This window comes from Aspergillus pseudodeflectus (genome assembly GCF_044049435.1).
Source record: "Aspergillus pseudodeflectus strain CBS 756.74 chromosome Unknown BJX68scaffold_34, whole genome shotgun sequence".
Classification (NCBI taxonomy): domain Eukaryota; kingdom Fungi; phylum Ascomycota; class Eurotiomycetes; order Eurotiales; family Aspergillaceae; genus Aspergillus; species Aspergillus pseudodeflectus.
Window position 1 is genome coordinate 229,587 of NW_027263810.1, and position 22,902 is coordinate 252,488.

The window sequence follows — 22,902 nt, forward strand, 5'->3', positions numbered from 1 at the left end:
TTACATACACAGTCCTTAGATTAAGTTGTCACTCCTATTCAAGCTGGCGCTATGATGAGAGCCACTAAGCAAGGGACTTTATGTGAAGAGTGCCCCATGCATCTGGCGTCAGCTGTCGAACTGTAGTATCACTATCTCGATCACAAGTTGCGCAGTATTAAGACTCTAACAGGCTGCGTATCTGTAATGGAGAGAGCCCAGCGCCAGGCAAGCCCTCTACAGCATTAACCATCCTCGACTGCATCACAGACGCCCCTTTGTCATCAGCAATCAAAAATCTCCAAAAGAAAGAAAAAATAGACAATATAGTGAATGCAAGCGCTCAAAACTCGGCGCAATACACATCCAACCTCGAAAGAAGACTGCGCCTCGCCTGTTCATCTAAGAACGAGGCCGCGATGCTATTCCGAGCAAGGACAGTAATCTGGTCAAAGTCAAGGCCCAGCGCCGCCTGACACCGCAAAAAATTCTCATTGATATACGCCCCAAAGTACGGCGGGTCATCCGAGTTGATCGTCACCACGAGCCCCGCATCAAGCAAGTCGCGCAACGGGTGCGCCTCCAGCGACGGCACAATGCCGAGCTTGACATTCGACACGGGACACACGGTCAGTGGCGTGCGCCTGGCAACCAGCTCGGCGACCAGCGCCGCGTCCGACGCACACGCGATCCCGTGGTCGATCCGGTCGACCTGGAGGTGCTCGACGGCCTGGCGCACATAGTCGCTGGGACCTTCCTCGCCGGCGTGGATACACGTGCGGAAGCCGCGCTCGCGGCAGGCCGCAAAGAACCGCGCGAACTTGGAGGGTGGATTGGCCAATTCGGCGCCGCCCATGCCGATGCCGATGATGTGTTCTTTCCACGGCGTGAGCTGGTCGAGCAAGTGCAGCGCGTCCGCTTCGGACCGATGCCGGTGTGCACTGATGATCAGCCCGGCGCTGATGCCCCCCAGCGTCCGCTCGGCATCGCAGAAGGCGCCCAGGACACCCTCCATGAGGTCGCTTAGCGGGATCCCCTTTTCAAGAAACGTCTGGGGCCCAATGAAGAGCTCGGCGCGGACGACATTGTCCGCGTGCGCCCGCTGCAGGTACGCGTACGTCACGTCGTAAAAGTCCTGCTTCTTGACCAGTACCTTGCACCCTTCAAAGTATAGGCTGAGGAACGACTGTAGGTTATTGAACTGGTACGCGGCTCGCAATGTTTCTGGGGATTCCCAGGGGAGGGAGATGCCGTTGCGCTGGGCGAGGGCAAACATTAGGTCTGGTTCAATGCATCCCTCGATGTGCATGTGGAGCTCCGCTTTGGGGATACCTCGGATGAAGTCCTGGATTCTGTCCATTTGATCGTTTTCTTGGGTTGCAAGACTGTATTCAGAATCTAGATTGGTCAGAGGAAGTAGCCACAGAGTAAGCACTAAGTGACTGTCGAGTTGTAGAACAGAAAGAGGATTGCTAATGTCAGATACACTTATATAGCCCCGCACTAGTGGAACATTGATTACTCCAACTCCGAGCGCTGCAGGATCATGATGCCATTCCAGCATCGCGGATGGTGAGGGTGGAAAGTCGCAGCCACCTGCAACAAGTGAATCTCTGAACTAAGACTAACTGTCCAAGCAACCCGATAGGGGCATATGAGGCTTAGGCCGCTGAGTTCTAGGACAGAATAAGAGCGAGGACGTGTTTAGGTCTTCTTCAACTTGGAAGAGCCTGGCCAATCCAAATAGGATTAGCGGGGGGTTTGGCTAGCCAAAGGGGTGTGCAGGAAGCAGAGGGGGTCATGGTTGCGGATGCAGCTTGCATCTGGGGAAAAAGGTCCAATGTTTCCGCACGTGTTTAATTACTCCTTGAATGAGCCTGTAGACCACGTTCCAGAGGAGCATGTGGCTCTTGGTATGGCAGGTTTGCGGAAATGGTTGCGGCTGCAACAGCGCCTCCTTTTTTGAAGGGGTGGAACAGAGGCGAAGGAGGCTATTGATATTGTGGTAAGGCGATTGAGAGCGCGGAAAGCACAGTTGATGTATTGCATAGTTGATAATGGGATTTTAATAAAGCTGTGTGTATCTTTATCTACAGATTCTCCAGCCACTTCTTCTGTGTTGGATTCATATCCAAATGAAAAATACAGAGAGATATTTTACATAGAATAGTAACCCAACCATCTGGCTTCTGCTACTGAAAATCTATACTATAGTAATATCAGCAGCGCTGACCAGGACTGGGCGTGCGTTCCAGGGCACCGGAGGTATGGTTGAATACATTCCATCTGCGCTCTAACCAAGTCTTGCAAACTAAGTTTCTAATTGCATAGACGACTCCGCTCTGCCTAAGGAGGTTTGCGCAGACAGGATGATTTTCAATCAACCTGCTCTAAAGAGAACAAATGGTGCCGCTGCCAGACGTTAGCAGAAGGGTAGGTAATGGACGACCTGGTCAGGGATCTCACTCGTAACGTGATGCATTATATTCCATAGCGCCTCTGTAGCAACTTAGGCCCTCAACGAGGAATCCTAGGTAATATTTACACACATTTATAATGCCGCGTAGCTCTGACTACCAGTTCGTGTATGTGCGTTGAGAAATGGACGAAGCCTATCCATGGCATCAGTGGGCGGTTTATCAGGGGGGCGAATTGCAGGCGTGACCAGGGCCTTGTCCGCGACTTGCGGAGCGATAACATACGAAGCTACAGGGGTTCGAAAGGGGAGGGGGGGATGGCCTTGCACTTGGTTGAGTTGTTGAATAGCAGGTTCGGATAGTTGTGGACTTGGTTTCTCCCATCTCTCTCCTCTTTCAGATCCTGTAGATTGAAGACGGGCCGGCGCGGTGTCCTTTCCAGACATTTGGCCGTGTCGGTGAGGAGTTGGATGATCGTGGAACTGTATAATGGTCTCCATCTGTTCCACCAACAAACGGAGTGCCTTCAGTAGAGTGATATTCACCCTGTGGGGAGACTCAGGTGACTGTTTAGCCTGAAGAAATGGACACTGCATAACTAGCGGAGACTTATCCCTGCATTGGTGGGACTAGATGCAGCACGGAGCCCGCCGGAAATTTACTGAATTCTCCTGCCGTCTCACTTGTTAAGGTTTTCAAAGCATGATTGCTTGCTTATTGGTGAGCGTATTCAGCTGAAGAAACGCGGAGCATCCATGGCCGTGAGGTTGAAATCCCTGGGCCTACCCGATCATTATTTAGCTGATCATCATGTAGAGCTGGGCTATTTGAAATGGGCAAGGATGATTGGTCATAACCTCCAGAGCAGGCGTTGAGTGAACTGCCTTGCGGGTGAATTATAATTGTCGTCCGTAATGACAACCATCGAGCATTTCCAGAGGCCCAGACCCTCTCTGGCAACTGGGGCCTAGTAAACCTCCCACTTGCGACGCAGCCAAGGGGCCCAGGACGCGTATGCCTTTTCAAAAGCATGAAACAGCCTTTTCAAGCAATACCAGTGCTTGCCCCGTGCCTATTCCACATTGGCAACGGGTAGAGCCATGTGTCCCGTTGCTTGGCGCTTGCTTGAAACCATCAAGTATTGACGCGAAGGCTTCCACGGCTTGGCTCTCTTCAACGCAGCTTAAAGGTCACTAGCAAGATCGATTTTGGCAACACCGTCTGCAGATCATCCCAGCCTTGTTGAGCTCCACGAATCGGGATCAACTGATTACGACGACTATCTTTCTATACCTGAAACGCTCGGAGCTTGGCATGACAACTGCACGCTTGCTCCGGCCTTGGCGTCCTGTAGTACACAGGAGGTAGATGGAGGAGAGCTGGCTGAAAGACGTATAAAAACCAGCTACGTCTCTCTGGTCACGGTAGAATCTGCAGCTCAGTTTCATTCACTACCTCCTCTCATCACTCCTGTATCCATATTGAATCTTGAACATCATGGTGCACATCACTCCCACGGTTCTTGCCTCTCTGGCCCTCTTCTTCGGTCTGTCCGCTGCCCACCCAGGCCACGACGTCGCGGAGGAAGCTGCTGAGAGGGCAGCGTTCATCAAACGCACCCCTCTGGAGAAGCGAAGCCTGTCCCACTGCTCTGCGACTCTGGAAGCCCGCGGCCATGCGAAGCGCAGCATCGACCGCCGCGACGCGATAGTCCAGAATCTGCGACGCAGACTCAATGTTTCTCCTAGTGAGTGTTGAACTGGAACCCACCCTTGTTGTATAGCGCACTTGAGGGTGGGACTATGACTGACGGACGGCATTTGCCTTGCTTAGCGGCCCCAATTCGAGCCCGCGATCTCGAGTCTGCTCTTGCCACCTCCCATCTTTCCGATCTTGTCGGTGTGACCCAGGACTATGATCCCGCCCTGCTGTTCACAGGCAACTCGACATGTGTCCTGGCCGATGATACCACCGAGGGTCCTTACTGTGAGACCTCTATCCTTCTTGACCAGCCAGATAACCCCTGTGCTTACTCTCACTAGATGTATCTGGCGAATACGTCCGCTCCGACATCTCTGAAGACCAGGGTGGCGTTCCTCTCTACATGGACATCCAGATTGTCAACTCCAACACCTGTGAGCCCGAGCCTGAGATCTATATGGATCTCTGGCACTGCAATGCGACTGTATGGCAGCCCCATCTGTGAACTCCTCGAGACATGCACAACTGACAGTAACCAACAGGGCGTCTACTCGGGCGTCGAGGCCAGCGGCAACGGCAACAGCGAAGCCGGCAACCTGGACGCAACCTTCCTCCGCGGCATCCAGAAATCGGATGAGGACGGCGTCGTCTACTTTCAGTCCGTCTTTCCAGGGCACTACACCGGACGCGCCACACATATTCACGGTATGTATCGTTCAACCCTAGACAAGGAACACACGGGCTGGAATGAATAGCTGACAAAGCTCGCTTTTTTCCCCTACAGTCCTAACCCACAACGCCGACGGCCTCACCGAGCTCGAGAACGGCACAATCTCCGACACCTACGACACGCACTCGTCGCACATCGGCCAGCTCTTCTTCGACCAGGACCTCATCACGCAGGTCGAGCTCCTCAGCCCCTACAGCGACAACACGCAGCAGCTCACCACCAACGCCGGTGACAGTATTCTCGCTGGCGAGGCGGAGGACATTGATCCATTCATGGAGTATGTTCTGCTGGGCGATAGCCTTGCCGATGGGATCTTTGCTTGGATTTCTGTTGCTATTGATCCTACTGTCGATAAGGAGGTTAGTACCGCTGCGTACTATACCGAGGATGGGGGTGTTGAGAATGCGGATAGTGGTATGGGCGGCGGTGGTGGTGCGGGGGGCAGTGGTGGAAGTGGTGGCCCGGGTGGCTCGGGTCCAGGTGGATTCTAGGGCTAGGGAAACTTCCGCGCCATCGGTAGACGGGGTCGCTGGTGAGAGGTCCTCCCGGGATGAGGCTTGCGACAGGAGGTTGTGATATGAGCGCGAAGTGCGCATTCGTTTCTTTGTTTTCTTAGCTTTCCAAGTTCTTGTCACCCAACTATGAACAGGACGACTGACTCGTAGTTCGTCTTAAAGTCAAATCGCATTCCTTTCTTGCGTCTTGTCTCAATTCAGAGAACGTTGCGATATCTATAGCGACCGGTGGATGATTAGCTGGCCGGCGAGCGGTTACGCTCTCGCTTAAGTCACTACCATGCGGACCCTGTGCGCGCCGTACTACTCGTAAAACCCATGGGTGTATGCAATGTTCACGCTTGAATAACGTGTTCGTTGTGAGTGAGACAGTCGTGGGACAGTAACTATAGCATAACTCCCACTCTTGTCCAGAAGACCGGACTTGAGGAAAAATGGCTTCGCTCGTGGAGGGTATAGAGATGGGGAAGAAACGAGGAGCAGCCGAGACCCGCGTGTACCGCTTCGATCGATGATGATGCATTCCGACTCGTGGGCGAAGAACTTGGAACAGGGGTCTCTAGGCGGATTAGGAGGCAGTCAACGGGTCTGATCATGCAGAATAGGACAGAATAGAACAGGACGGAACAGAATAGACAGAACAGAATAGGATAGAACAGAATAGGATAGAACAGAATAGGATAGAACAGAATAGGATAGAACAGAATAGGATAGAACAGAATAGGATAGAACAGAATAGGATAGAACAGAATAGGACAGAACAGAATAGACAGAACAGAATAGGATAGAACAGAATAGGACAGAATAGGACAGGACAGGACAGGACAGGACAGGACAGGGCAGATGGCGATGGTATGCATGCGCGGAAAACGACGGCGCGTACGATACCACGTTTCGGTGGAGGGGCGGGCGTTTCAGATGATTTCTTGTGGCCCGAGCGAATGGGGCAGATTTTGCTCTTGCTGGAGAGTGAAAATGGTCCTAGCAGAGACAAGAAGAGAAGTTGGACTCGCGAGAGGGATTGCATCGGCGGAGGGCGTATAATTATACGGGAAGCTCGAACTAGCGCTAGTAACCGTCAGTTCGCTGGGGCATGGGCAGGGAGTCATAATCCCAGCGACGGCAACGATTTCCTTTTGCGGCATACAACCGTCTGCAGGCTGATTTATGTCCTCAGCGAGGCTTATGGCGATTCGCTGGTTGCTCCCCGCTTGTTAAGCCGCAAGAAGGAAACTGCATGCCTGCAAAGACCAGTCTGTTGCTGGCGAGCCCTGATTGGGGAAACTGGCTCCGCAAAGCCCTCGGGCGCTAAGGCGGTTGGAATGGAATGATGATCCATGATCCCCGTGCGTTGACAAGCAACGTGACGGGTAATGATTACCCTCAAAGCCTAAGAACCTTTGGCTGAGGCTGTGGAACAGTAGCTTCTTTGCGACTCCAACCAATAGGATAAACAGCTTGTCACCGGATTTCTCCAAACCAAAATCTGTCAGCCACTTTGATCTACATCGACGGATTGATCGAAATTCGAGTTGCTGAGGCCAAACAATAATGTGGCACAGCCTCGTCTTATCGCATGAGACATCAATCCACCACATCGATTCACATCGATCGCCTAGTCCTCCAAATCCAGTCGCTTTCTTATGTTGTACAAACCGAGCCCCATTACAAGCTATAAAGAGGCATCTATCAGTCGGGCTTTCTCTATAATGAACCAGCACAGTTTCCTCCTTTTACTCACATCCAGTCTGTTCAGAAAACCTTCTTCCGTCATTGTGAGTCTGCCACTTGGACAATTCAAAGCGAAATACATACTTTCACAATGACCCAACGCACCATCCCCTCGTCCCAACCCGGAAAAGACGATGCCTTCTCCCTTGACAGCTACGTTGATCTCCCTGACAATGGATTCATGCCCGCAACCACTCCCTTGGAAGACTTGGGTCCAAACACATCTAATTTCGCTTCCTCAGACGCCTTGAATGTTTCTTCCCTCGCTACTAGGGGCTCTTCAATGGCGGTCCCATCTCATGGAAGCGATACTACTATGACCTGGATCCCGTGGGACATGCAGATCAACAATAACCCCCACCTGGATCTCAGTACCGCGTATCTACATTTCAATGGCACCAGTGCAGGCTACACTGCGCATCATCCCCAGCACCATGCTTCCGACGTCTCGACCCACCATACCGAGCAACATGAGGGCGCTGCCAACTACCCAAGTGGGACTAGTGATACGAGCACATACCAAGCATTCTTTAACCCAGGCAATCTTCTACGCACTCGTTCAGCTGGTACCCCCGCTAGGAGGGTGAATCGGCGCCTAGGGTAAGCACACGCCCACTTTTCCTTCTGCTCGTCAGTCGACGGACATATCTTTTCATCCCCCTTACCAACCATTATATATAGACCTCGCATACCAACAGCTACAACGGCAAACATTCATGCTGGAGTCTACCAATGCCGCTGGGAAGGGTGCCACCCGCCGCGCTATTTCGCCCGGGAGGGCGACCTGTGGCGACACATACGATCAATCCACGTCTCCCCGCGTGCGCACTCGTGTCGAGGCTGCGGCAGGCCTTTCGGCCGGAAGGACCACTTGGATCTTCACGAGGCACGTTGTGGTGAATTACGACTGGAGGCGGGACATATGCTATAAGCTTGGCCGAAGAGGATTTCGGTTCCTTGGTTTCTTCTCTTATTTCTACTCGCTTCCGTTGCCCTTCTGGGCTTCTTCTTTTTCTTTCTTTCTTTCTTTTTTCCTTTTTCTTTTCGTCCGTGGGTCGGTTTATGATTATGATTATTTGGGGTCATGAGTTCGAACCTGAGCGAGATTTGCCCTGCTTGACAAAACTTTCTATACTCACATGTTTGCTTAGTAGTAACATGGTATTAACTTTAAATGAGCAACGCTACTAATGATATGTAAGACAAGTCATTCACCTGGACCTTGCCACTGACCGCATAAATCCGCGCCAGCTTCCGACTGCCTAACTCAATGGTCAGGCAATCGTTCAGGCGCAACGTGACCTGCCATGCAGTGAGTCTAACGAGGTACAATGTCTCGTTAGTGCTAATTAATTCCAGCAGCCTCGACTCTGAAGCTTACAGTTAGGGAAGGGCTCCCAACTAAACAGCCCCTGACTTGATAATTCCTGTATTCACCCACAGGTCACAAAGCAGACCGAGTATAGCGGTTGGAATATGCCGAGTATCGTTGTGAGGGTTCAGCCTGCTATATATGACATTCCTCAATGAACCCAGACATGGCAGTTTACTTATGGATGCATAGCCTCGCATTTTCTCAATCGTGTGGTGAGGGTCCAGTGGTATCTCCAGTACTCGCAAGGGTATATAGATATCGATCGATTTCAGGCTTTGCCCTTCCAGAGGATACCAACTCTGGGCACTGACTTGAAGGTTCTATCAAGGTAGCAAAGGGGGCAGTGGCCTCATCTCCTGGTTGGGGATGTCACCGGTTTGTGCAACTAGCAGTGGGTGGAGGACTGGGCTTTGTCAATCTCGAGTCTCAGAGAGAGGGGAGCAAATAAGCCAAGTACGACCCCCTTCCCCCCACCCTCCCCACCCACACCCCTACCCACCTGATTGAGGATGTCCGGACTGGGCGCGTCCAGTATATACTACGACCTCCTCATAACATCGAGACTTCGACCCCACCATTTACATTACAATGGACTAGGTGCCGCGCAGAATGCACCTGTGTCAGCCAGAAATCTGAGCTAACGTTCAACATCGGTCACTAGATTGAAGTCATGGCGCCTTTTTAGTCGACTGGTGAAGTTGTTAACCTAGATCTCAGCAGGATACTTCGAACCTCTTCACTCCTCAAATGGCTCAAAACAAAAGCTACCTCACGAGAATGAACGGAACCATGAGCGGGGCGAACGTTCCTGGCCCTCAATGACTTGCCACATTGTCACCCGAGAGCTCCCTATACCATGACCGAACACTGGCGCGCTAGGTATGTGAGTTTTGTTCTTGAACCTTGAACCCGGCATCTCTGCAACATACACCGCATCTCTAATCATGGTTCCACCATTTCTTACAGGTCTCACTCTGGCCCAAACATGAACCCAAGATCCTACCGATGTGATTGAAAGGGCTGTAACCCTTCGCATTGGGTACCTATTGTGATGTTCAATAGCTATATTTAGATGCTTGAATGCTTTGTTTCCCGTTAGCGAGGCGTATACCCACGCCACTTACAACAAGGTCCTAGTTATATGAAACCTACAATAGGCCTCACCCGTACCCGTCCGCTGATACAACATGCTCGTGTTAGGTATATGAAAGTCGATATATTCAACTATTAGCCTCCAACCTGCCTCTTGTGCTGTTGATTAGTCCACATCACCATCAAAAATTCCAAGGGCATGTAATAAGAGGATGGATTTCTGGCGAGACTAGTCATCTTGATAGAGTTCCGTAAATAACAGCGCCCAGTCAGAATAACATGATAACAGTACGTTGTTACGTGTTTACTTATCTCTACACGTTGCTTTATAATAGAAGGGTTTGCTTGAGACTCCTGCTACGTAAAGTCACAGTAGTTGGGGCACAGAAAGCAAGATCAGACCGCCACGGACAGTGCTATCTTTTTGGCCGTTGACGGCAAACTGCTCGTAGAGAGCACAAACAAGAATGTGAGCTTTATGTAATACTATATACAACTCGAAGGAGTAGCTTGTTCGAGTCCAGCCAGAATTAAGAGGCAGAACCCCGAAAGAGCATATACCCATTACATCTGACAGGCGTTTCCCATCAATGCAATACTATTTACAAGTAAAAGACGCTGGCTTGCTGGGATCCCCGCCAACATAGACCTGCTGAAGAGGATACTGGCACAGATTCCTCTCCGTCCCATTGCTCCCGCGATCAGCACGCAGAGTATCAGGTGCAGCGCCGTTCTCAACCCACTCGACCAGCTGATCGAGCGCCGCGTTTGGAACAGGTCCCAACCCACCAGAGCAGTGACCAACCCCCGGAGCCTCAAAGAACCGGAAGAAATCATGCGCCCTGCGGTCTTTCTTTAGTACCTCCCCATAGTAGGATACGATTCCCTTGGGTGGGATAGCTTCATCAGCTAGCCCGTGCCAGGAGATCATTTTGCCGCCGGCGGCTTTGAATGCCGAGAGATCAGGGCTGTTGGTCGCGAGCATTGACGCATACGTGGCCTGGGAATATTTGATGGCGTCGAAGAACTCTGCGTTGGTCATATCGGTGACGGAAAAATGCGGGTCTTTAGCAGCAAGGTACACAATCCAGTTCGGGAAAAGGTCGCCACCCCAGAACTCGATCCCGTCACCAACGTTGCTGCCCGTTGGGATGTAAAAGGATGTCAGGTCTGCGTCCTTGTTCAGGCCGTAGTAGCCCGCCCCTCCAGACCCGCTCCATGCAGCCTGCACTGCCTTGGCACCGGACACTGTCAACGTATACTCTGTCCCGTTGCAGTTGTACTTTTGGCCCACGAAGTCGCGGGCAGAAACCTTGCATTTGCCCGGCAGGCTCATGATGCCATCCCTCACTCCGTCAAGCGCATCGCAAGCACGGACGGCGGCCTGGGTAAAGCCCTCCACTTCACAAGCCGACAGGGAGATATTATTCCGGTTCATGACTTGACTTGGCCAGTATCCTGCCGGAATGAAGGTCTCGATGTTGATGGCGGGGGCAACAGCAAGGATGCCGTCAAATGCACCAGGGAAGGCCTGCGCCATGGCGAGCGCCTGCCTGCCGCCCCCGGAGCACCCATTGAAATACGAATATCTCGCCGGAGCCTTGTAGTAGGCCTCAATAACCTGCTTCCCAATCTCGGCCATGTCATTCGTAGCCTTGGAGGCGTAATTCTCCAACAGGAACCAGTTCACGTTGTTCGTGCTGCTGAGGGCCCATGAGAGGTCAAGCGCGACGGTAAAGTCTCCTCCGGCGTGGCCGCCGTTTGTCGACGCAGAGGCATACCCCTGTGCCACAGCGTAGGGGAGATACACGGAGTCGATGCCAGTGCTGTAGCCGCCGCCACCAAGGCCTTGGAAACGCCCGTTCCAGTTTTCGAGAGGCAGCCATACCTTGGTGGTGATTGTATCGTTCCAACCCGGATGGGTATAAATCACGGTCACGTTGCAGAAGCTGATGGTTTGAAGGCCGCCGTCGTTGGTGCCGGGGCCAGTGCCGTAGGTTGTGTAATTGTGGGCTTCGCTGGCTTGCACGGCAATAATGCTGGCGCCAAGGATCTCGGGCTTGCCAATGGCCGAGGGGGAGCATTCGAGAGCAGCGCAAGCGCCAGACAAGAGGGCACCAAGCGTAACCCCAATTGCTGGTTTGAGAAACATGATCGGACGTAATGTTTGGATGATGGATGGGGTGGAATGAATAGCAACTGAACAAACAGGCCAAGCAGCGAATATTTATGTTCGAGATCGGGAGGCGCTGCGGGGTGCAGATAGTACCCACCCCCGCATTTTCCATCGAAGTGTCGAAACCTTGGTTGTTTGTCGGGGAATGTGGGGGAATCTCTGTACGGCACCTCATGGTCCGAGTCCTCCCTGCTCTTCCCCGGCAAGACCGGCTAGCGGCCTCTGCTCTTCCTCGGCCAGACTGGCCAGCGGTTCCTGTGCATCCCGTCCATGCCGATCTAATGCATACTCTAATGACGGAAACCCTGCCATCAACGGGCCCGCTGCTCTCATAGCGCCTACCATTCCCCGCCTGATACATTTACATAGAGACCTTTGGGTCTTTGGGGATAGTGGCGAGTTTGTGATCCGGTATACTGCACAACATCTAGGGGCGGAGTGGGAAACCTGGATGGATTGGCCCCAGCAGGCATTGGAGAGGTGAGACCTTTATTGTGGTGATAAGCTTGCAGACCCTTTGATTGGAGTCTTGTCCCCTACTGGTATACGTGGTCTGGCTGCCAGGGTGCCTTGGTCCGTGCATACGTCTCGGTTCCACTTTATTCACCAAGGTCGTGGTTGCAGGTGACGAGGCCTCAATTTTGTGGACCTTGCTCCATGAATCTACGGAGTAGATGCCTATTGTAAGCGGGGCCCCCGGACCCGGGTGCACGGGCCAGGAACGGCCAAAAAAAGGATCTAAAGATTCAAACTCGGGGTCTAGAAATATTCCTCTCTATACACCTTCTAAGGTCTCTCGCGGCCGTACGACTTTGACCGCAGCACACAACTCACAAACCGAATAACCAAATCCACGACCATGGGAGACCTCAAGCCATACACGGGAGGCTACTACTTGTGGCACTGTGTCCCTCCATTGGAGCAGCAGTCGCGTTTCTGCTCGCCTTTACCGCGCTCACAGCCTTGCACATCTACCGCCTCATCAAGACTCGAGCCTGGTTCAGCATCCCCTTTGCCCTGGGCGGCATATGTACGTCACAGTGTAACCCCGCCAGTTCTCCTGGAACGCCATCTTGTATCCATAAGCTCGTACCCTACCTACTCTAGTCAGATATCCTATTCTAACACTCACACACTCGAATGCAACTCTACGGCTACGGCGGCCGCATCAGCACCCACAAAAACACCGCCTCCCTCTTCTCTTACCCCCTCTCCAGCAATGGCGTCTTCCTCACACCTGCTCTCTACGTCGTAACAAGCTACATGACCCTCAGCCGTCTCATCTGCGCCCTCGCCGCTGAAAAGTTTCCACGCCCAGTCCCACCTGGATGACACGCGCGTTGGTCCTCGGAGGCGTCCTCTCCTTTGCCGTGCAGGGGTCCTCTGTTCACCCTGTGTGACAGGGCATAATACGGCCGCGACAGTTATTATACTGCTAGGCCTCTTCATCCAGATTGTATCCTTTGGTCTATTCTACCAGAGCATTCGGCGCAGTCCGACGACGAGATGCGTTGAGCCGGGTATCCCCTGGGAAGGTGAGCAGCAGATGCTCTTGCAGTGAGTGTGCTTATCATGGTGCGCTCCGTGTCTGGTGTCACCGAGTTTGCGATGGGGAATGAGGAGTATCTGCTTCGGCATGAGTGGGCAATGTATATCCTTGATAGTGTGCCGATACTGGTCGTCATGGTGGTATCCGAGTTGGATCTCTGTGCCGGATGGAGGGGAGGATCCGTTGGGGTCGCTGCATCAGTATAGATAGCTATAGCTAGGGCTTAGTGGACGACGTGAGTGTATATACTTTTAGTGTAGTTCTTCTCCGTAGACGTCTAGTAGTGTCGATCCAACTTGGTTAGGCAAGCCTGGTTTTTAATTTATCTTAGAATACTTGGAAAGACAGGCTTTTGGGGTCGCGAGCGTGCACCCGTACCGTGTTCGAGACACATGCAGTGTCACCAACAAAAGACTTGTTTATGGACTGGTAGAAACAAGGAGCAAAAGGACGTAGAGGAGGCACGACTAGGAAACCACTTGTTATTAGTTCACGCACGCGGAGGATTTAGATGACATCCAATGCAATCTCGTGCAACTTTAGGCATCCCCAAGGGACATTATCGAACAAACCAAGACACAAGAGGCTGCAGCTGCTTGAGCAACCGCCGCGAGCCCTTCTCACCCTCCGGATCGACGCGGGTAATGTCAGAGGCTACGCGCTGCTACCCAAGGGGAAATGCCAGGATGAAATCCAAAGCATCATTGCGAGGGCCATGCCGATTCGGACATATTATTCACCATTCAACTCTCCAACTCTATTCATGGCAATGTTTCTGTCTGGCCGCCTCCCAATGCACCAAGCAGGGTCCTTAGAATGCAGCCCATTCCTGGACACCAAGGGCTCTTGAGATGCAAGTAAGATTAATATCACACCACGCGGTTAGATCTCATTGGTAGGTAGAAGAGGGCTAGTTACGCGGACTGTATACCCCAGTCTTATCATCTGACAAAGGCAATGTGAGATTAACCGCAGACGATCATCACTATCGAGCCAAACCACTCCGTAAGCACCAGAAACAGCCCTCACCACAGGCATATAAGAAGCAGTCAATCAAGCACTGAACGACACTCGAAACCCCATCAGCCGCGTGATAGGATACTGCAACGTGAATTTCGTCTTGCCAGATTTCTTCTCTAGGGCGCCACGATTAGGATGTCATTAGCAGGACTTTGGCATGCGTAATTAACAATTGCGCCCCGTACTACATCTTATCACACTTATAAGCAGCACCACCCCTCTTACTCCCACAACTTCTGAACTTGCAGCCTTTGCCCACAATGCTGACGACTATTGATCTGTACAAGCCATGGCTCTGGCTGGTCTTGTTCCTTGGGGTGAGTCCGCCTCATACTATTTAGACATCGCAGCAGCTGCTCATCCCATCCATTGCCACCTAACAATACACGATCAGCTACGCCCTCTACAACATCTTCCTCCACCCCTTCGCCAAATTCCCCGGCCCCAAGTCATGGGCAGCGCTGCGGTTATTCCGCGTTTGGTCCCTCATGAGCGGCAACAACCACCACATGCTCAGGGAGGTCCATGAGAAATACGGCTTGGTTGTCCGCGTCGCACCGAATGAACTCTGCTTTATCGACGGCGAGGTATGGCACGACATCTTCGCCGGGAGTCCCGGAAACGACGCCTCGCTCGGACGGGCGGAAACAATGGCGACGGCGTTATCGCCAGCGCGTTCAGCGGCAATGACGAGGTGCACATTCAGGTGCGCCGGAAGCTCATGCAGTCCTTCTCGTCACAGTCCATTGCTAGTCGGGAGCCAATCCTGCAGCGGTATGCGTGCGATCTGACAGGGAAGCTTCGCAGGGACGGCCATGACGGGAACAAGTCGGTGGATATCGTCGAGTGGCTGCACTGGTTCGCCTTTGATTTGGCTGGGGAGCTGGCCTTTACCGAGAGCTATGGCTAGATGGAAAACTGAGCAACACACCCGTGGGTCGAACTCATCACTCGCCACGGCCCAGCGTTCGCGCTCGTCCTGTGCCTGCCTTTCTCTCCGCCGCTCCGTTGGGTCTTTCGCCTGCTCACCAAGATGACCTCCGCCGCGACGGGGTTTTACGCTCCAGCCCGCGACAAACTCCATCGTCGTCTTGGGCGCCATGACTCGGGCCAATTAGAGGACATTGTCAGTACCTTCCTACCAAAAGCCAATGCCGGGAAGGAATTCATGGACACGGAAACCCTCCAGCCACGTTTAGGCAGCTGATGCTGGCTGCTAGCGAAACAACCTCTGCAGCAATGGGAGCCATTGTCAATGCGCTCGCGAGACACCCGCGGATCATGGAGAGAATCAAGGCCGAGGTCCGGTCAGTCTCAAGTAGCACAGACGGTCTGTCTCTTGCCGCCCTCGGTCAGTTGCCGTACCTCAACGCGGTTATCAAGGAGAGGCTCCGCCTCTATCATCCTACGCCGCCTGCCGTAACGCGAGTTACACCACCCGAAGGGAAGACTATCGCTGGGGTTTTTGTTCCCGAAAATGTAGGCCCTTTTCTACCTAAAAGTCACGCAATTGCATCCATACCCATCTATAATCACTCCATCCTAATCTATCTCTTCTTCAGACCCACGTCGGTATCTGCCACTACGCTGCGTACACCACCGAAGCCAACTTCCCCTCCGCCACCTCGTTCCTCCCCGAACGCTGGCTGGTCAAGGCCGAAGAAAAGTCACCGTCACTACATGAGAACGACAGCAACATTAAAACCACATCCATATCCGTCTTCGAGCCCTTTGCCGTCGGCGGCCACAGCTGTATCGGCCAGAATCTGACTTGGGTGGAGATGCGGCTTGTTTTGGCGCACCTTGTCCATGGGTTTGATATCGAGGCTGTTGACCCGTTTCGCTGGGATGAACAGGAGAGTTATTTCTTTTGGAAGAGGAGGGCATTTATGGTCCGGTTGACGCCTGTTGGGGGCTAACTCTGAGTAAGCATCTCACCTACATTCTTGGACAGGGGGGGAAATTGGACTATTTGTCTACTGCCTAGCCGTTATGACTCTTCTTTCCGCTCGGCATTGTTGTTTCAGATGTTGGCACTGTGAGCCGGTTAGTCTTGTCTTGCGCTGTTGGATTAACAAGACTTCACTCAGTAGAGGACACCGTTTCATTTTGAGAAGTCTTATTTCAGAGTGCGCCGCAATCATGTAGCGCTCTACCTAACATACTCTTTATAACCGGATATTCTAAGACCCACGCAATGTCCTTCTCTTCATCTTCTTGATCCTTTCTAACTAGGTAATGTAGTCAATCTACACACTAGAGCAACGGAGCGTTGTATTCCTCATTCTACATCTTGAATATATATAGCATCTGAGTCGATATACTATGGTCGACATGCGAGGACTTGCTTGACGTTTATACGGATAATCCCAACTCGGTCTCATTTGAAGAGCGGGGGTTCTCGCTGCTTAATGTTGCGTGCGAGCATGCACTGATCGAGGTCGCCAAGTTCCTCCTCGACTCCGATCCTCCCACGGGGACGGTTAATGACAGAGATCAGGGTGGATGGACACCGATCATGTCCGCGGCGTACTCCAAGGGCGCTCTTGCAGCTTCAGATCGCGCCCGGGGTGAGGCTTTGATGAACCTGCTTCTGGATCGAGGCGCGTCTGCTCGTGATTCAGTACCATACTCCACTGGCATCAATGTCACTGGAGGAGCGCATCCGGCACCCCAAGCAGAATCCACAGTACTCAGTCTGGCCATCACCGGTTCCAGCCACGGCATTGTGAAGCGGCTGCTGGAGGATGGCGCAGACGCACGAGAGCGCCTGAAACTTTACAGCGACGGTCCAGGATTCTGGGATGATGGGGTTGATGTATGGGGCATCACTGCGCTGCAATTGGGGAGTCGATGTTGGAATGTGGATGGTGTCCGCGTGCTCCTAGAGGCCATGCAGGAGAAGGATGCTTTATAGGGTCTGACCTGGTGTTCCGTGATAGTATGGGCCGGCTCCCTCTGCACTGGGCCGCAGCGGGAGGCGATCCAGCACTCGAAGGCAGCGCCCGGAGAACAGCCTGAAAGATGTCCTTACCCGGACCTTCGAGCTCATCGTACCTGAGGATAACAGGGCTACCACGGCAAATTTCATCAACATTCCAGACAAGAAGGGCGCAACACCCCTCCACTACGCCGTAAGCGCACACGCCCACTGCGGGACCAGAGGCTCAGACCACGCCTACCATGCTGCGGAGTGGCTCTATTCCCATGGCGCAGATGCAGGTATCATCGACTGCACGGGTCAAACTGTGCTTCATAGAGTCGCACGTTCCTCTCTGCGTCGCGAACCTCTTGACCTACGCTTGATTGATCTCCTCCTCGACCATGGCGCACCTCTGGACCACGCGGACGAGAACGGTGAAACGGCACTACATATTATGGCGAGGAATCTCCGGCAAGCAGCTGCAACCCGCGTTCTTATTCAGCGCGGGGCCAGAGTTGATCTTGTAAACAACAAAGGGAACACTCCGCTACATGAAGCAATGAGGGGAGCGCTGAGGCCGCGACTGAGCTGGGATGGTGCGATGCAAAAAGGAGTCATCATGGAAGATCGTATCCGCGCCCAGGATGAGGTTGTCCAGACGCTGATGGAGATTGATCGAAGCATCATGGAGTGGCGGAATAGAGAAGGAAAGAGTCCGCGCGAGCTGAGGGAGGAGACGAGACAACGGTGGGTGGAACTGGAGACACACAGGCACTGCTGATGGGAAAATATTAAATATTAAAGTATATAGACAGATAAGATGAGCACCTCTTTGATGAACAGTCCACTAGGAACTTGACCGTGCAGAGCGTGCAGACTATAGCTATGAGCTGTTCAACCACATATTTTGAACTGGTCACCAACCAGTAGAGGGGCGAATCCCTTGCGCTGGAGACCTTTACCGACAGTGATAATAAGCAGTCTAACGGAGCCCAAGTAAAGCTGCGTAATCCACGCTGCCCTACAGGCTCACTCGTCAAGAAAAGTTGCTCTTCAACGCCGGGGCATGTCCTGATGCGGAAGCATCCCGACGTTGCACAGCAGCGCTACTAGTGACCCCTGGATATCTGCTAATTGGATGGAAAGGGAACGGAGACCCGGATCGCGAACCTTGCGTGGATAAAAGGAATTATCCGACTGGACCCCGACGTTGATGGGAACCACGTACCAATAGTCTACGGGGTCTTCAAGTCCACCAAACAGGACTGTCACCGTGGCACACGCTCAAGGCTCGTTACGTGGAGTCGAGCAAGCATAGCAAAACTTGCCTCCAAAGCGGACCTTCTAATGAGAGATGGAAAGTTACTAGAGACAGCAATACAAGAGCTCGATGAGGCATATGGCTCTTTTTGGATAAACTCCGTTACACGGCTTATTTGCATCTGTTTGCGGCCCATTGAAGACAAGACTGCATCATCATCATGATGCTAGTACGCAATTGGAGGAGCCTACCCCGCTTCTGAGCCATCATGACCTGTCTGTCTCTCTAACTGGCCACCTGGTTCCTATTTAGTCTTTTATTTGTCTTGCTCTGTATTCAAGGGTCAGTGTCCCCAGTTAAAGTAGCCGCGGTCATACACGAAATCCGGCCCAAAGATGCCTTTGCTCTCATGTCTCGATCTGGGGCATCTCCCAGGAACTGGGAAGCTCATCCTCTACATCACTTACCTCGCGCTGGGCTGGTTGATTGCTCGTAGCATCTATCGCCTGTGGTTTCACCCGCTTCGCAGAATCCCCGGACCCAAGCTTGCAGCCGTCACTCATCTGTACGAGCTGTACTTTGACGCGATCAAGGGCGGTCGATATCTCTGGGAAATCGAGAGACTGCACGAGAAATATGGTGAGAAGCGGCCACCAGATCTTCCCATTGGGAAGCTTGATCGCTAATTACGTGCGTGTCATGGTATAGGCCCCGTTGTTCGCATCAACCCTCGCGAGGTGCACATCAAGGACTCGGACTTCTTCCACGTCATCTACGGGGGCGGAAGGCGTGATAGGGATCCCAAGTGGTTCATCAACGAGATGCTCCCTACCTCTCTCGTCACGACTGTGAGCCACGACCACCACAAGCTCCGCCGACACATCGTATCCGGATTCTTCTCCAAATTGTCCGTGATACGGCTTGACGAGATGATCCGGGACAAAGTCAGGACTCTGCTTCGCCGCCTCGACCAAGCGCGCATTAGCCGCACCCCGGTCGAGCTGCACTCTGCGCTCAATGCTCTGACCTCGGACATTATCTCCGAGTATATGTATGGAGAGAGCCTGGGCTATCTGGATTCGGACCTGGCATCCTCGACAAACACCGTCGCCCATGGGGCCCTCAGCTCCATCCGGTGGCTGCACTACGTCCGGGGCTTCCCATCCGTCTTACGACTCTTGCGGGCTGTGCCAACGCACCTGCTCCGCGGGGATCAGTCCGTCGTCGGCCCTTTCCTCCGTGTATTCCAGCTCACCCGCGACAAGGCCACCGGGTGTCTTGCCACCACCGGATCCAGCGATGGCCATGGAAAACGCGAGAAAACCATCTTTAGTGCCATGGTTGCAGGGGATGTTCCGCCGCAGGAAAAGCCCTTTGAGCGGTTGACCGTCGAGCCAGTCGCCATACTCGTTGCGGGGACAGACACAACTGCCAGAACCGCCGCGGTGGCGCTTTTCCATCTCGCGCACAATCCGGCCATCCTCAAAGCGTTGCGCACAGAGTTGTTCAAAGTATTTCCTGTCTCTGTGGACAACGTCCCTTGGTCCAAACGGGATGTCTCGGCGAGTCAACTCGAGAAACTGCCGTATCTTGTAAGCATTTCTCCCTCGTTCTCCTTGAAGACTCCTAGCTCACGCGCGAGTACAGACAGCCGTTATTCAGGAAAGCATTCGGGTGACCCATCCTGTGATACTCCGATCTGCTAGAGTGGCTGCCGAACCAGTCACGTACCAGGATATTGTCATCCCTCCAGGTGTATGTTCTGCATCCCTCATTGACTATACATCTTCTTGCCAAACACATCTCATGCCAACGTAACACCTCCTTCCAGACCCCCATGAGCCAGTCGGTCCATTTCGTCTGCATGGACCCCAAAGTCTTCCCTTCCCCCGAGAGCTTTAATCCAGAACGGTGGATCCAAGCGGCTGCAAATGGCGTCAACCTAACCAAGTACCTGGCATCGTTTGGGACTGGACACAGGTCATGCTTGGGCATACAGTATGTCTCCTCTCCCACGTCCGCTCGGTCCAGCGCAGCTAAGTGTCGGCGCGTATCCTTCGCTCTTTTATTCTAACATAACTACGTTCCCTCCTCGCAGCCTTGCCTATGCGGAATTATACCACGTCATTGCAGCATTCGCCTGCTCGTTTGAGTGGGAGCTATACGAGACGGGCCTCGGGGACGTCCAGACCACGAGAGACTTTCAACTCGCCGTGCCTGAGAGCGGATCCCTTGCGATCAAGGTTGTTTTGACGGGGACTGTGGGGTAGCTGTAGACGTGGACCGTGTGGGCGTCTTCCTTTTTGGTTTTTTTTCATCTATGACGCAGGTCGATCAAGCTGGAATGGCCCCCGAATCACCTAGTACCAACGGTTTCGATGTCCTCCTTCATGGCAACCGGGCGCTGGCTATTTCAAAGTTGGTCCAGGCATCTGGGCTATCTCTTCCCAGCAGGAATTGTGCTGTTTCTTTTTCTTTCTTTACTCATGCACGATGCCAAAGGTTGGAATTGTGGTGTCTTGTAGCCTCCACCAAATAGAACCCCCTATCAGCCCAACAGAACCGCCATGTCCATCCATCCATCCATCCCACCTGGCTACACCTAACCCTACCTTACCTACCCCAAGATCAAATCCGCGGCCTTCTCCGCAACCGCATACAGCGCAGCCTGATAGTGTGCAACAATCGGCACAGGGAAGATACTAGCATCTGCGACACGCAGTCCCTTGACGCCTTTAACGCGCAATTGAGTATCAACCACCTTCCCCATCGCCGCTGTGCCGCCTGGGTGCATGAATGTGAGGCCGGCGCACCTGACGTTATCGTCGATTTCTTCGTCTGTGAGATCGAGCCTTGTAGAGGTGTTTCCAGGCCGCGGGATTTCGTGTACAACTATATCTTGGCCCTCCGGCGTATCCAGGAGGAGCTTGGCTACAGTCCGAATCCCGTCCCGCACGATTGCACGGTCGACCTCGGTAGAGAGATAATTTGGATCGATGACGGGTGCACTCGCTGGGTCATTATTTGCAAGCGTAATCTGCCCCCGAGACGTTGGAGCCATCAACAGAACCAGTGTACTTATATGAGTGCCGTCCATCGCAGCTTCGAACTCCGCATAGCCTTCGCTTATTGGCGCATAGATCACAATCACCTCGGCGTGTGCGAACGCGGGATTGAGGTATGGACGATCCTTCAGCGACTCTGCATCGCCTTGATCAAACGCAATGCCCGCCTCAAATCCTCGGTGGGAGTCTGCAAAGTAACATTCCAATCGAGCGGCATGCCCATGGCGTATGCAGGACTGGTCCACAGCGGTGTCCCCATTGCAAGGCCCTTGTCGGGATGGCACACCTTCCACCACTGCGGGAAGCAGAAGTGGTCATGGAGGTTGCGGCCTACGTCGGGCAACTCCACGAGGACTGGAATACTATGGCACGAAAGTCCCTCGGCAGGTCCGATTCCAGAGAGCATGAGGAGTTGTGGGGTGCGGTAGGCGCCAGCGGATATGATCACTTCTTTGGATGCGTTGTATATCTCTCCGGTGGCTGTTTTCACGCCTGTTGCGACCTGGTGCCCGTTCCGATCTTCAAGAATCACTTTGGACACCAGAGTATTCGTGAGAACGGTTATCCCAGGACACTTAGAGAGTCCATAGGCCTCGCTAGCCAATTGCCGCTGCCCATTGCGCCAGGCCTCGCCAAACTCGGCGAAACCCAGGGGACGTCCATTATTAGCATCCCGGTTAAACTGAACCCCAAGACGCTCCCACGCAGCCCGAAGCGGCTCTCGAAGCGGGTACCTGCGATCAGGGCTACTCCGCGAAACGACCGTGTTATATATCGGCCCACTAGACCCATGAACAGCCGGATCCGCATTGGGATCATAGTGCGTCTCCGTACGTATGAAGTAGGGAAGTAATCCCTCATAATTCCAGTTCTCGTCCCCAACAAGGCTCGCCCAGAGGTTATAGTCCATGGCACTCCCGCGTGTCCACGTGCCGTAGTTTATCGCTGTTCCGCCTCCCAGCGCTTTACCAGCGGCCTGGTAGCAGGTGCGGTTGTTCAGGTGTTGCTGGGGTACGGCTGTGTAGTCCCAGTCGAGCTCTGTGTGGTGGGCTGCGAAGCAGGCGAGGGGTGTGCTGGTCAAGGGATGGCTGGCTACATTGGAGCCCGCTTCGATGATGAGGATTCGGAGCGATGAGTTCTTAGAAGACAGTCGGCCAGCCAGGGCGTAGCCGGTGAGGCCGCCGCCGACGATGATGTAGTCGTAGGGATCTGACATGGCGGATCAGCGGGGCTAGGGGGTGAATTCAAAATAGGGGGATAGAAGGGTACGACTCCGACGAAAGTGGGATGGAGGGGGTCATTAGCCTTTAACTAGCCTCAGAGGGGGTTGTCGAGTCTCACATCAGCGTGGGCGCGATCACCAGACTT

The 22,902-nt window shown here is 53.2% G+C and overlaps 9 protein-coding genes across 9 annotated transcripts; 6 read left to right on the plus strand and 3 right to left on the minus strand.

The window, feature by feature from the left end:
• Window positions 1-33: 33 nt before the first annotated feature.
• BJX68DRAFT_277211 (adenosine deaminase family protein) lies at window positions 34-1,423 on the minus strand. Its single transcript, XM_071048285.1, has one exon. The coding sequence runs from the start codon at window positions 1,337-1,339 to the stop codon at window positions 323-325; it is 1,017 nt and encodes a 338-aa protein (XP_070896966.1). The 5' UTR covers window positions 1,340-1,423; the 3' UTR covers window positions 34-322.
• A 2,470-nt stretch (window positions 1,424-3,893) lies between these two features.
• BJX68DRAFT_256605 (intradiol ring-cleavage dioxygenase) lies at window positions 3,894-5,318 on the plus strand (the record flags this gene model as incomplete). Its single annotated transcript, XM_071043205.1, has 5 exons — window positions 3,894-4,143; window positions 4,230-4,382; window positions 4,439-4,581; window positions 4,640-4,802; window positions 4,882-5,318. 5 exons carry the CDS (start codon window positions 3,894-3,896, stop codon window positions 5,316-5,318), a joined length of 1,146 nt encoding a protein of 381 aa, XP_070896967.1.
• A 1,846-nt stretch (window positions 5,319-7,164) lies between these two features.
• On the plus strand, window positions 7,165-7,677 carry BJX68DRAFT_268895 (uncharacterized protein; the record flags this gene model as incomplete). Its single annotated transcript, XM_071046205.1, has 1 exon — window positions 7,165-7,677. The coding sequence occupies one exon, from the start codon at window positions 7,165-7,167 to the stop codon at window positions 7,675-7,677; it is 513 nt and encodes a 170-aa protein (XP_070896968.1).
• A 2,461-nt stretch (window positions 7,678-10,138) lies between these two features.
• On the minus strand, window positions 10,139-11,692 carry BJX68DRAFT_256606 (Tannase/feruloyl esterase; the record flags this gene model as incomplete). The annotated part of the gene is made up of 1 exon (XM_071043206.1): window positions 10,139-11,692. The coding sequence occupies one exon, from the start codon at window positions 11,690-11,692 to the stop codon at window positions 10,139-10,141; it is 1,554 nt and encodes a 517-aa protein (XP_070896969.1).
• A 1,164-nt stretch (window positions 11,693-12,856) lies between these two features.
• Window positions 12,857-15,195, plus strand: BJX68DRAFT_268897 (uncharacterized protein; the record flags this gene model as incomplete). Its single annotated transcript, XM_071046206.1, has 3 exons — window positions 12,857-13,020; window positions 14,680-14,991; window positions 15,093-15,195. 3 exons carry the CDS (start codon window positions 12,857-12,859, stop codon window positions 15,193-15,195), a joined length of 579 nt encoding a protein of 192 aa, XP_070896970.1.
• Window positions 15,196-15,318: 123 nt separating this feature from the next.
• On the plus strand, window positions 15,319-16,204 carry BJX68DRAFT_268898 (cytochrome P450; the record flags this gene model as incomplete). Its single annotated transcript, XM_071046207.1, has 3 exons — window positions 15,319-15,415; window positions 15,475-15,764; window positions 15,848-16,204. 3 exons carry the CDS (start codon window positions 15,319-15,321, stop codon window positions 16,202-16,204), a joined length of 744 nt encoding a protein of 247 aa, XP_070896971.1.
• A 599-nt stretch (window positions 16,205-16,803) lies between these two features.
• On the plus strand, window positions 16,804-17,989 carry BJX68DRAFT_268899 (ankyrin repeat domain-containing protein; the record flags this gene model as incomplete). The annotated part of the gene is made up of 2 exons (XM_071046208.1): window positions 16,804-17,163; window positions 17,228-17,989. The coding sequence occupies 2 exons, from the start codon at window positions 16,804-16,806 to the stop codon at window positions 17,987-17,989; spliced, it is 1,122 nt and encodes a 373-aa protein (XP_070896972.1).
• Window positions 17,990-18,864: 875 nt separating this feature from the next.
• On the plus strand, window positions 18,865-20,739 carry BJX68DRAFT_256608 (cytochrome P450; the record flags this gene model as incomplete). The annotated part of the gene is made up of 5 exons (XM_071043207.1): window positions 18,865-19,108; window positions 19,178-20,061; window positions 20,117-20,224; window positions 20,301-20,509; window positions 20,568-20,739. The coding sequence occupies 5 exons, from the start codon at window positions 18,865-18,867 to the stop codon at window positions 20,737-20,739; spliced, it is 1,617 nt and encodes a 538-aa protein (XP_070896973.1).
• A 347-nt stretch (window positions 20,740-21,086) lies between these two features.
• On the minus strand, window positions 21,087-22,804 carry BJX68DRAFT_277214 (GMC family oxidoreductase; the record flags this gene model as incomplete). The annotated part of the gene is made up of 2 exons (XM_071048286.1): window positions 21,734-22,804; window positions 21,087-21,701 (listed from the first exon to the last, which is right to left on the minus strand). Exons 1-2 carry the CDS (start codon window positions 22,748-22,750, stop codon window positions 21,087-21,089), a joined length of 1,632 nt encoding a protein of 543 aa, XP_070896974.1. The 5' UTR covers window positions 22,751-22,804.
• Window positions 22,805-22,902: the final 98 nt, after the last annotated feature.

Excerpts from the sequence above, each read along its gene's own strand:
- BJX68DRAFT_277211 (XM_071048285.1), bottom strand. The coding sequence starts at position 1,339 with ATGGACAGAATCCAGGACTTCATCCGAGGTATCCCCAAAGCGGAGCTC.